At 36.5% G+C, this 13056-nt stretch overlaps 1 protein-coding gene across 10 annotated transcripts in view; it reads left to right on the forward strand.

Annotated features, from left to right (window-relative positions):
• The first annotated feature begins 344 nt into the window (after positions 1-344).
• BNIP2 (BCL2 interacting protein 2) overlaps positions 345-13056 on the forward strand; it is a 47916-nt gene continuing 35204 nt past the window's right edge. For 4 of the 10 annotated variants that reach the window (XM_070469203.1, XM_070469206.1, XM_070469208.1 and 1 more), the window contains exons 1-5: positions 346-526; positions 7249-7355; positions 8227-8294; positions 8767-8943; positions 10704-10880. In XM_070469203.1, the coding sequence (XP_070325304.1) occupies positions 7306-7355; positions 8227-8294; positions 8767-8943; positions 10704-10880 (472 nt within the window). In that variant the 5' untranslated portion in view covers positions 346-526; positions 7249-7305. The other 6 variants (XM_070469210.1, XM_020877674.2, XM_070469204.1 and 3 more) reach the window with 5 other exon arrangements.

Here is a 13056-nt window from a genome sequence, read left to right on the forward strand (position 1 = left end):
CCATTTTATTATTAGTGTAAATCATAATGATCAGGAAAGCCAACATGAAGAATATAAAAATGGTTTTTTGAGGCTCAAGGGCAGTGGCCAAGCGCAGGAAGAGAAAGCTCCTGCAGATGTGTAAACGATTGCCAACCTAACAGAAACGCTTGACAGCTCCCCTGGCCGAGCCGCGGGAGAAAGCAGAAAGCGGCGGGAGCGGTGGTTCCTCCTTCGCGGCCCCGCCCGCCGCCGCCGAGGGTGTGGGCGCGGGGAGGGCCTCACGAAGACGCCCCGCCTCTGCCTGGGCTTCCTCCGGCCGCGGGGTCTGGAGAAGCTCCGGCTGTTGTCACTTCCTTCGGAGCGGCTCTCTGTATCCGGGTCGGCCGCCGTAGCTGCCGCTGTGGCTCACGGGCTGGGCCCGGGTCTCGCTGCCGTCCGAGAGGAGCGGGCTGCGCTCGGCGCTTCCTTCTGCGACCTGGCCGTCAGCCCCACGTCGCCGGCCTGGCGGGGCGAAGGAGACGAGGAGGCCAAGGCTTCCTCCGGGGTGAGTGCCCCTCGGGAAGGCTGGGGCCGGCGGGTCTGAGCTGAGAGCAGGCCTCGGGGGCAGACAGCCGAAGGGCGCCACCCGGGACCGTCCGAGAAAGGAAGCCCCGAGCTTTATCCGTTATGGGAGGCGCCCTAGAAACTGCCCGGAGGCGCTTCCCGGATCCCCGCCCCGCTTCGGCCCCCGCCCTTGGCCAGGCTTCTCTTTGCTTTTTGCCACCCTTGCTAACCCCCCTTCTCCCAGCCCTTTTCCATTTGTGGTGGTTGTGCTCGGCTGAGAAGCTGCCCTCTTCTCTGCCGCCTGCACACTTCCCGGTCTGGGTGCAGTCACTGGGCCCTGGTAGTCCCTTATTTCTCACCAGCGTCGGTCCTGGTACAGAACAAAGAAACTTGGGTGTCTAACGTGCTCCACACCCTTGGGGAATAGACAAGGAAGCGGCATTTGTCATGGGCCTTGATACGTGAAAAGCTGAGTTCCTGCATGGACACTATCTTTTACTTAAATAGCTGGCACAAGTGCCGTGGGTTTCCCTGGTGCACCCGATGCCACGGATGATCTGCTAGACCAGCGCATATTAAATCAGAAATTTATTTGCGTCTATTACGTCGATTTGAAACTTCCCCTTGGTCTGCTGCGCTCTGGCAAGCTCTTTGAGAGCACGGCTTTAGTCATCCAGGTAGTCTTAGCGCCTTCCAGATAATTTAATGAAATGTGTGACTGATTTTTGATGTTGCTTTTTTCCCCCCCTTCTTCACCTTTTTTAAAAAAGAATTAGGCTACTTTTCCTAATGCTTAACTACTTAATTTTTAAAATTAAACGTATTTATCTAAAATTGTATAGGAATTTCTACAATTTGTAAATGGATGTTTCCTCAGAATTTTAACTGAAGTTACTGTATCTAGTTATCCTATAGACCATTTTCTTGATGATCTTGCATATCTTCTTCTTAGTCCTTATCATTTTATATTTTCTCCACACACTATTTTTAATTTTCATAATCTCTGTTGCAGCCTAATATTGTTGGTTTTAGACAGGAAGTATGACAGGTCTTCTGCAAACATAGGACTTGAATTCAATCATCATAAGTTAGTGTTACTGTAGTCTTTAGGCATTACAGAAGCTTTGAAGCTAAGTTTAGCCAAATCTAGCTTGACAGCCTTATTCTGTAGAAAGTTGCCAGTGAACTGGAGACAGTATGCTGTATTAGAAACAGTCTAGGTCTAACCTGGAAACCAGGATGTGGTTATTTGCCTCAAATATAAGCTAAAATGGGGATAATAACCCAGTGTTTTATATGTGATACAGGATTTTTGGTTGGAATGTATGAGATGGATATACAAACAGTAAACAGGAAAAGCACTCTTTGGAAAGTGGTTCTGTTCATTCTTCTGGTGTAATGCTCACAGAAGGAGCAGCAATGGAAAAAGACGCCTAAGAAAGGAAGTATATTACATGTATAGCTGGATCAGATAATTTAACCTTGGCTGACTGTGGATTCAAAGATGTCGTCTTAGGCTTAAACTCTGTAAAGCAGAGTGCTAGTATAATGTGATGATAATAATATTCCAAAGTTATGCTTTTATATTACATCTAATATTTGTGACTCTAGAAAGTATTAGATCTCAGTTATTAGACTTTAATATTCTTAAAGGTCTCAGCGCTCTCCGGTATGTTCTGCATACTGATAATATAATAAATGTACCTTTTATGGTTGGCATAATTGTCCTGTGTTTTATCTTCACAATTGTGAGAAACAGCACTATTGTAATTTTTCTTGAATTTTGTATTAACATTTCTGATAGGGTATCACATTTAATTGAGGTATGTAATTGACAGATAACTTTTTTTAGTTTTAGGTATACAACATCATGATTTTGATATTTGTACGCATTGCCAAATACAGATGATAAGTCTAGTTAACATTCATCACCATATTTAGTTATAAAATTTTTTTTCTTATCATGAGAACTTTGAAGATTTACTGTCTTAGCAACTTTCATATATCTAATAACAGTGATACTAACTATAGTCACCATGATGTACCTTTCCAGAACTAACTTATTTTATAGCTAAAAGTTTATACCTTTTGACCCCTTTCATCCATTTCACCCACTCTCCACCCTCCACCTCTGGCAACTGCCAATATGTTCTCTGTGTCTGTAAGCTTTGATCTTTCTGTTTTGTCTTTTTAAGATTCCACACAGGTAAGTGAGATCATAATGTGTTTGTGTTTCTCTTTCAGACTTTCTTTACTTATGTTACATAATGCCCTCAAGGTCTACCCATGTTGTGGCAGATTTTTTTAAAATGATTGAATAATATTCCTTGTGTGTGTGTGTGTGTCCATTCATTCATCAGTGAATACTTAGGTTACTTGCATACCTTGGCTATTGTAAATAATGCTGCTATGAACATAGGGGTACACACGTGTTTTCTAATTAGTGTTTTAATTGCCTTCCGATAAATACTCAAAAGTGAAATTGCTGGATTGTACCGGAATTCTGGTTTTAATTTTTTGAGGAACTTCCTTCCTGTTTTCCATAATGGCTGCACCAGTTTACATTCCCACTAAGGATTTCCTTTTCTCCACACCCTCACTACTACTTGCTATTTCTGGTCTTTTTGATAATAGCCATTCTAAGGCATTAGTATCTTTGTGTCATTTCATTCTTAAAAACCTACATGACTCTGCTCTCAAGGAAACAGTGAGAGCAGACATGTAGGATCTTTACAGAGGTGTATTGGTGATCTTCCTGAACATACAGGCTGGCCAAAAGTATTTTCCTATATGCTACCAGTGTTGCCAGCTTCATAGGAAAATGTGAACATGAATATTTGAAACAAAGTCCTTTTGTTTAAATGGGATGTGAAAGACTTGGCTAACCATTTCCTTTTGCCGAACAAAATTGATTTGAGTGTACATGTTGAGTACTAGCACTTATTCCACCATCTGTATTAAACTACATAATAGTGAAGTTGTCATGTAAAATTTTAAGTTATAATTTGGGTGTTTCTAAATATGATCGTAATATTTAATTTTTACTTATATTGTTAGGCTGCATGAGGAAATCCCCATTTTCATCTTGGTTGAATTGACCACCACAGCTCACTGAAGTCAGCTACCGTTTTGAATTTATCTGTATCACCACCACTGATAACTGGCATAAGTCGTGATGTACCACCGCTACCGCAAGTTTGTTGAGAAATCAAGTTATTCCTGCTACATTTGGTTGTTTTGACAATTAGCATCTTACACTATTACTTCCCCATTCTGATTTATTTATATTGTGAGTCAGCAATATCCTGATTTCCTTCAGAGTTGTGCTTATGTTGCTCCTTTCTTGCTTCCTGTTCTTACAACTGCTGATAATGTGATTCTAAGAGCAATCCTTTTTCAAGGACTTTTTAACTTTACCTAGTTTAAACTTTGCCTAGTGTATCAATATTTTTCCCTCTAAAATTTGTGATGAAATGGTTTAGAGTGAACCTATTTTTCTCTCCCTCTAGATCCTGTTTAACAAGCTTAAATAATTATTCCCAAACTAAATATCCATGTCCACTTGCTGGGGTATATTAACATCATGTGACTCAATGATACTAAAGTAAAAATTGAATGAATCAGCTTAGTGAGCTGACAGACTCTGGTTCTCTGTGTATAAAGTAGTATTTTCACGTGATAGACTTATTGAAGTGGTAAAATAGCAAAAAGACATGGTTCATCTTTTAGAATTGCACAAGGTGTGTATTTTCTCTTACAAACATGGAATATTTTTACCAACAGAAGTGGACAGTTATGTTAGTTGCCCCAAATATTTTCACTACTCTTTATTGAGGTGTAAAACTTAACAGGAAGCCTATTTATGTAGTTTAATTAGAAAAATAAGCTTGAAGTTGAGCAAAACAAATGCTTATTATTCAGTGTTACACCATACAGTTAAATGTTTATTTTAAATTTAACTGATATTTACAAGCTTATTATGTGCCAGACACTGTGCTAGATGTTGCAAACATAGTGGTAGCAACTTCCAGTCACTGCTTATATTTTTGAAATATTAAATATTTTTGAGTATGTGAAGTATTTGAAAAAATACTGAGAACGTCCTGTTATTTTTCCAACACTCAGTACAAATGCGAGACTAAATAATGAAACTTCTCTGGTTATTAAATCTAGGATAAAACATTAGTCCATAAAAAAAAATTAGCCCACTTTATAGTGAATAACAAAGGCTTAAATAAGTCAAGGTTATTCTATTTTAAGTGTGTTTTCCATTCATCTCTCAAAATTGCTTAGGTTTTTCCCAGAGAATTAAAAATGCCTTACTCCTACATATAAATTAACTGACTTTTCCCAGCAAATATGTTGGTGAAGAAAAGACAGCATTTGCTTTTTTTCTGTTCGCAAGTGGCTCCTCAAAAATGTAAACCTTTTGAAGATTTTTGAAACTCTTAAGCCTAAGTAAGAATTCAAACTGGGAAAAAAGCCTCCCAGTCTTGCCAGAGATAAGAATTTAGTTTATTGTGTGAAATCTAACACTTGAGAAAACTTCTGTGTAATTTTGTTATTGTTGTTCTGGAACATAATGGTTTTTTGGTACAGCTTTGTGTATGTTTGGAATGTTATAATGACACAGCAGATAGGCAACCATTAAACATGACCAATGGCTACACATACATGGTTTTAAAAGTTAAATAATTTAGAAGGATTCACTGTGAAAAGCCTCATTCTCCCCATCCCACCTTCCTTCTTCTTCCACTGGTGTCAATCACTTTTACCTCTGTTTTAAAACTTCTAGTGATAACTAGTAATACTTTCTATCTCTTGAGATGTATGTGTTCAGTTCAGTCACTCACTTGTGTCTGACTCTTTGCAACCCCATGGACTATAGCATACCAGGCTTCCCTGTCCATCACCAACTCCAGAGCTTGCTTAAATTCATGTCCATCAAGTCGGTGATGCCATCCAACCATCTTATCCTTTGTTATCCCCTTCTCCTTCTGCCTTCAATCTTTCCCAGCATCAGGATCTTTTCCAGTGAGTCAGTTATTACATCAGGTGGCCAAAGTATTGAAGTTTCAGCTTCAGCATCAGTCCTTCCAATGAATAAGCAGGACTGATTTCCTTTACAGTTGACTGGTTTGATCTCCTTGCTGTCCAAGGGACTTCTCAAGTCTTCTGCAACACCACAGTTCAAAAGCGTCAATTCTTCAGCATTCAGCTTTCTTTATGGTCCATCTTTCACATCCATACATGACTACTGGAAAAACCATAGCTTTGACTGGATGGACCTTTGTTGGCAAAGTAATGTCTCTGCTTTTTAATATGCTATCCAAGTTGGTCATAGCTTTTCTTGTAGGGAGCAAGAGTCTTTTAATTTCATGGCTGCAGTCACCATCTGCAGTGATTTTGGAGCCCAAGAAAATAAAGTCTGTCACTGTTTCCATTGTTTCTCCATCTGTTTGCCATGAAGTGATGGGACTGGATGCCATGATCTTAGTTTCTTGAATGTTGCGTTTTAAGCCAACTTTTTCACTCTCCTCTTTCACTTTCATCAAGAGGCTCTTGGTTCTTCTTCACTTTCTGCCATAAGGGTGGTGTCATCTGCATATCTGAGGTTATTGATATTCCTCCCTGCAGTCTTGATTCTGGCTTGTGCTGCATCCAGCCCGGCATTTCACATGATGTACTCTGCATATACGTTAAATAAGCAAGGTGACAGTATACAGTCTTGACTTACTCCTTTCCCAATTTGGAACCAGTCTGTTGTTCCATGTCCAGTTCTAACTGTTGCTTCCTGACCTGTATACAGATTTCTCAGGAGTTACTTCATTTTTTAAAGTTAAGTTTAGTCACCTATTGACTTACTCTAAAGTAAGAGAACCCAGATATTCGTTTATACCTCTTGCCCCTCAACTTACCACAGTTTTTGTTATACTGATAACAGTTGATCTTAATGATTTCTTAAATATATTTAAAGCTGTCTTTCATATTCCATCAACCTTGCCAAACTCTAGATCTGTCATTTTTAAACTGAGGTAAAACATGTAGTTGTATGAATAGAAATATTCACTAAGATCATTGTCTGAAAACTCATGCTAAACTACATGAGAAAATCTTGGTATAGATATGAAACAAATAAAAATATGGCATAATTCATTTACTGAACAGGTACTGAATAGCCCTCTTTAAGTGGCTCAGAAATTGTGGCATTGGAACTATGGTGAAGTAGATATAAGAGACAGCACACCACTTGGGCTGTGCTGAATTAAGAGTATAAATGCTAGTTACTAGTGTTCAATTTCCAGAATTAACCTCTCTACAAAGAACAGAAAATTTGATTATGGGTCTAGAATAGAGAGTATATTTATTTACTTCTATTATTTGTGCCCCTCAGCCCCAAAATTGCTTTTCCATAATTCACAGTACCTAATAAATTGTAAATCATGTCCTGGACACACACATGTATGTATACATATATAATAAATACTTCACTGCACAGCACCCTTATTACAAATGGTGATTATTAGAATATATATACTCTGACTCTTTTCTGATTCTTGGGGCCGGGGCAGGGGAATGGAAAGTAGTAGTTGCAACCCACTAAATTTATTTCTTGACCAGGGTGGAAGTGTGAACTCAAATATAAGATTATTGCATCTTTTCGACAGATAATATGGAAAATAAGCCTATGAAATTTTTTCTTTCTCTCTTTTTTTTTAACAGGATTTTGGCACTCTCGATTTTCGGGAGTTTGTAGTTGACATTGAGTCCAGACTGAGGATGGAAGGTGTAGAACTTAAGGAAGAATGGCAAGATGAAGATTTTCCAATGTGAGCAATGTTTTTAAATGAAAACAAATTCAAAACGGAACTTCACTACTTCTTTTCTGAGGTGTCACTTAATAAATGAATATTGATTGTACTTCTTCAAGAAACCCAGTGTTGCAAAATGTTCATTTAGTACTAGTAATAGAGTCGTCAGGGTTTCTAGAGGAAGATGGTCTTTAGAAGCCTGTAGGAATTACTGTATGCTTTTATTTTAAGACAAAACTTATAAAGTTAGACAAGGAAAGCTTTCTATAGTATCTGGTGAGCTACCTTGACACATTTGTGTTTGTGTTTACAATTCTGTTGGCACCGATAAAAAGAGCAAAGGCAGACCATATATTTAAGGGATACTTCCATGCCATTTTGGTCAGAAGACCATCTCAGTGCATAAGAAGATTACTTAGCAGTTGGAATAGGAACAGCTGGTGAGAGTACTGAGGCATTGCATAGCACAGAATGATAATCATAATATAGAAATGCTGAGCTCAGAAACATATAATCATCATTTTCATAGTTCCATTGTGACAGTTTAGCTTCATCATACATTGTATTGTACATCCCATTAAATTCATGCATTTGAAGTATATTCATTTTGTAAAGTAATGATTTTTTAAAATTTGTTTTGTAGTTGTATTTAAGAGCTGTTACATAGGGAATATATACCTACTTTTATGTGTTACTTATATAGATATGTAAATCAATTGAGACAGTTTGAAAATTTTCTTTAACAGTAGTTTGTAAATTACTCCTTAAGAAACATTGCTTTATTTAGTTTCTCATATAATTGTTTCTATAAGCTATTTTAATAGATCTTTGAATGTCAAAAGATTTATTTTTTAATTTCTGGGTTAAAAATTATGTCTGTGTGTTTTAGACCTTTACCAGAAGATGATAGTATTGAAGCAGATATATTAGCTGTAACTGGACCAGAGAGTCAGCCTGGTAAGAACTTGACACTTAGAAATAGACTTTTATCTGTGGTATTTCTTTTTAACACACTTTGTCAAGATATAAAATATACTCAGTTTTTGTTCCATCATAGGGTGCCAAAGGATAAGTTGACTGTTGAGGAAAGCATTTTTGGAATGCTTTGGAATACTTTGCAAAAACATACCCTTGGGTTTTAGAAATTTTGATCATGAAGGAGAGAGGCAAGATGATTTTTAGTAGTAAATAGTGACTGTAAGTTCTGCTTCTGTTATTTAAAGAGGCATATCCTTGCTGGGATGTGTCAGCTTGCTGTGATATACAAGCAGTAGCGATCAAAGTCTAAAGTTTGTAAGTGAGGGCTTTGGAATTGTTTAATGAATGTTATTTTCTCAAGAATAAAGTGATTAAAGTTCCCTTATTCGATTTATGCATCTAAGCATTTTTTCTAAATATATCTTTGATTTTTCTTTTTAACCCATTCCAGGCTCACTAGAAGTTAATGGCAATAAAGTGAGAAAGAAACTAATGGCTCCTGACATTAGCCTAACTCTGGATCCTAGTGATGGCTCTGTGCTGTCAGACGATTTGGATGAAAGTGGGGAGATTGACCTAGATGACTTAGATACGCCATCAGAGGACAGTAATGAATTTGAGTGGGAAGGTAGGTGTTTCATTGATTTTACCTGACCTTTATTAATGAATGTTTGTGCTCATGTATAGGCACAGTGGCATTTTCACTTCATCATGAAACCTACTAAAATCAGTGACTAAGGGATTTTACTGAAATAAGATGCTATCAGTTCTAAAGTTCATGTATAGGTTGTAAAGATATAAAAATTGTCTAATGTTGAATATTATGGCTTTCCAAACTGTTTCCAGTAGATTACATGTGGCTTTATTTTTTTTAATTGCCCAGTGCTGTAAAGTTGTTTTTCCGTTTTGCTTCCAAATACTGCTTGATAATTACAGCGTGTTCTTTTATTCAGTCGATCAACTAAGAGGGAAAGCTCTGAAAAACATATTTTAGGGAATTCTTAAAAATAGTTAAGAATTTGCAGAGAGAGTTCTATAGGGATGGTTTTGAGGTGTTTTTTTGAGGGTTTTTTTTTTTTTAGTGGGTTCATCTGATAGTGCTGCACTTTGTAAATGACCAACTTGAACTAATGTAGTCTCCTTGACTCCACTCTTATATTTGTTATCATTAGCTACTTGGAATTGAAAGGGATTGCCATGTGTTTTGCTTTGCATGCTTCCTTTAGTTAGATAATTGCTGTCTTGTATCTTTGTAGTTGGGAATAATTTATATATGCATATTTCATCTTTTAAGTGACTTTTGCTTCCAGGCAGTGTTTAGCACTAGGTATGTTATCTGCAGTAAAGAGTTAAGATTCTTAATGTACTTTATCTTTTGTTCTTTTTTCTTCCCCATTTTACTGGTTCAATAAGCAATCCAGTAATAAACAATATTTTGTAAAGATACTGAAATAGTTTTCTGCCTATGTGTTTTGTCTCTTCTTTCTTTAATGCTGCTGTAGTCATTTCCTGGAAGGATATTTTCCGTTAACAGCTTTGTCTTGGAAACAAACAACTAACATACAGTAGGTTTCCCCTTCCCCCATCTTTTGGTAAGGACTGTGATACTAAAATTTTGAAAATCATTACATCATGAAAAATCAGCTAAAATGCAACCTTAAAATATAAATTATACCTAATCACTGGTGCTTGTGCTTTGGCTAATATCAATTTAAAATAGACTTTTGCATGTAACTTTGGAATATTATCAAATAATTTTCTGCTTTATGAAACTGATCAAATGAGAAGTAACTGTTGACTTGTTAACCACTTTCTATCTGCTATTATAATGTTTGGGGAATGATTTGTGTGTTCAACAACAACAATAAACACTGGCCCCCAGAGAGTTGCTTTAGTTAATATAGTGGTAACTATCTGTCAAGGACAGTGTTGTCAACAGAATCTGCAAATTGTAGATGTACGTTGTACTGCGATTAGGTCCTCTGTCAATTAAGCAATACAAAAAAAGTTAAAGAACTATGATTTCCAAAAATAAAATGGCCTTATATCAAGAGTAAGCCTTTTCCTGTATTATGGAAGAAATATTTAAAATTCCACAAACAGGGAACTCTACTCAATATTATGTAACAACCTAAATGGGAAGAGAATTTGAAAAAAGATACATGTATATGTATAACTGAATCACTTTGCTGTACATATGAAACTTTCACAACATTGTTACTCAATTATATCCCAATATAAAATAAAAAGTTAAAAAAAAATTCCATGGAAGGTATAATAAAAAATATTCTCTGAACAGTCTAATTAGATAGTAAAGTGGTTAACATGTAATTTGATTTTTATTGTGTAAGTAACAATCTGTGATTCAAAAATCTTTTATTTTGACAGATGATCTTCCAAAACCCAAGACTACTGAAATTATTAGGAAAGGCTCAATTACTGAATATACAGCAGCGGAGGAGAAAGACGATGGACGACGCTGGCGTATGTTCAGAATCGGAGAACAGGACCACAGGGTTGATATGAAAGCAATTGAACCCTATAAGAAAGTTATCAGCCATGGAGGTAAGAGTTACCAAAGATCTTTCAGATTTTTTAATACACTATCAGATAATCTGAATGCTTAGAGAATCTTTCCTTTGAGATACTAACATAATTTTGAAAGTATAATAAACATTGTGTCCTTTTAGAAATGTAGCAGGTTTGAAGTAAAAGAAGAAAACATTTAAAAATTGTTAATGTACACATATATAAGTTCCAAAAGTATAACAGTATACAATGAAAACTATCTCCCTCCACCCTTATCCCTAAACACCCTTAAACTAGGACTCAACACTCTCCTCTTTTTATCCACTTATAATTTATATGGAGTAAAATACTCTAATCCTTTGATTTCTTTTTGCAGTATTTGCAAATTCCTTTTTTTATTTCCCATATCCATTGAGATAAAACTGACATATAACATCGTATATAAGTTTAAGGTATAAAATGTGTTGATTTGATGGCATTCTGTATTGGGAATGATTGCCACCATAGCATTTGCTACCACTTGCATCACATCACATAATCACCAGTTCTTATTTGTGGTGGGAACATTTAAGGCCTAGACTACCCTTCTAGCAGCTTCTAAGTACATAATAGATGTTGTTAGCTCTGTCAGCCGTTGTCACCGTGTGGGACGTTAGCCCCCGGAAATTTCTCATCTTCTGACTGGAAGTTTGTACTGTGACTCTTATTTCCCCTTTATCCTGTCTCTGGTAATTGCCATTCTAATCTCTGTTCCTAAGAGTTTAGATACTTTAGATACAAGTGATATAGAGTATTTATTTTTCTTGTTTCACTAGAAATGCTCTAATCTTAAGTGTATGATTCACTGAGTTTTGACAAATGCCTGTATAACCATATATACTCATATAATCTACACCCCCCTAGACAGACAGAACATTTTCATTGCCCCAGAAAATTCTCTGGTACTCCCTCTCAATGAATACCCTCTCTGCAGTAACCACTATTCTAATGCCTACCCCATGGTTAGTTTTGCCTGTTACAAAATTTCATGCAACTGGAATCACAGTTTACACTCATCTACTTTCACTCCGCATAATGATTTTGACATTTATCCTTGTTGTTGCATGTATCTGCAGTTCATTCCCTGTTACTGCTGATTTGTTTATCCATCTCTATTTTGATGGACCATGTGAGATTTTTTCCAGTCTGAGCTATTCTGATTAAAACTGCCGTGAACATTGTTGTACAAGTCTTTTGTGCTTATAAATAGAACCTGGCCCTTTAAAATATGATTCTTAATATACCTTAAAACTGTGAACAAATCACTTAGCTTTTCTACAATGTAGAGAATTCATTCCATATTTTTATGGAACACCTGCTTTGTGTATTTCTGGAATATACAAATATAAGGCTTGGTTCCTTAAGAAATTTACAAGTCAAATAGGAAAAGCTATGAAGTACAGCTATAATTTCTATCATTCTGACTGTCCTGTATGTAGAAGTTAACATAGTCACATAGCACCAGAATGTTACTCTGTGGATCGTGTCATATAACCTGAATTCCTCCTAATGCAGGACAAGGTGCCACATAGGTCAAGCAGATTGATTTTTTCACATCGTCTTATTTCTGTGGTCTTCATTCATTTGAAAACAAATCTCTTGAATGTTTGCAGTTGCATTATTCTGCCTAATTTAGTCTTACTCAGTGAAGAAAACAGGATAATATGGATCAGGAAGTCCACAGATAGTGTATTAATTCAGATCATTCATTGGAAGCAAGTTGTGAGACCTGCCTCATGGTTTAAACCTAATATTTTTGAGACATAGCACTTTATTTAAGACAAAATGGTAATTTGGGCCATTTTGTCCTACTGAGTTACTGCAGTGTGTTTTGTGACTAAGGGGTTAAGAAAGGTAGTGAAGATTCTAATGAAGTGTCCAATCTTTTCAGTGCATGCTTGCAAACAATAGGGATGAAAGTTCAAGCAGAAACACTCATTGTTGGTTACAGCTTAATACCTGTTATAATTAAAACATTTACATTTTAGAGATTATAATTAAAACATATCTTAGTGCTGTTTTTCTTCGCTTAGTCTTACATCAGAGATATAATCTTTTCTTACTTTGTAAGACCCTAAAAGCTACAAAATGCTAGATATCATTGAATGTAAAACTATTTTTTAAAAAGCAGACACTGTAAAAGTTGCATAAGAATGTTTTATTGCAGATGTAC

The sequence above is a fragment of the Odocoileus virginianus genome, chromosome 6 (assembly GCF_023699985.2).
Source record: "Odocoileus virginianus isolate 20LAN1187 ecotype Illinois chromosome 6, Ovbor_1.2, whole genome shotgun sequence".
Lineage (NCBI taxonomy): Eukaryota > Metazoa > Chordata > Mammalia > Artiodactyla > Cervidae > Odocoileus > Odocoileus virginianus.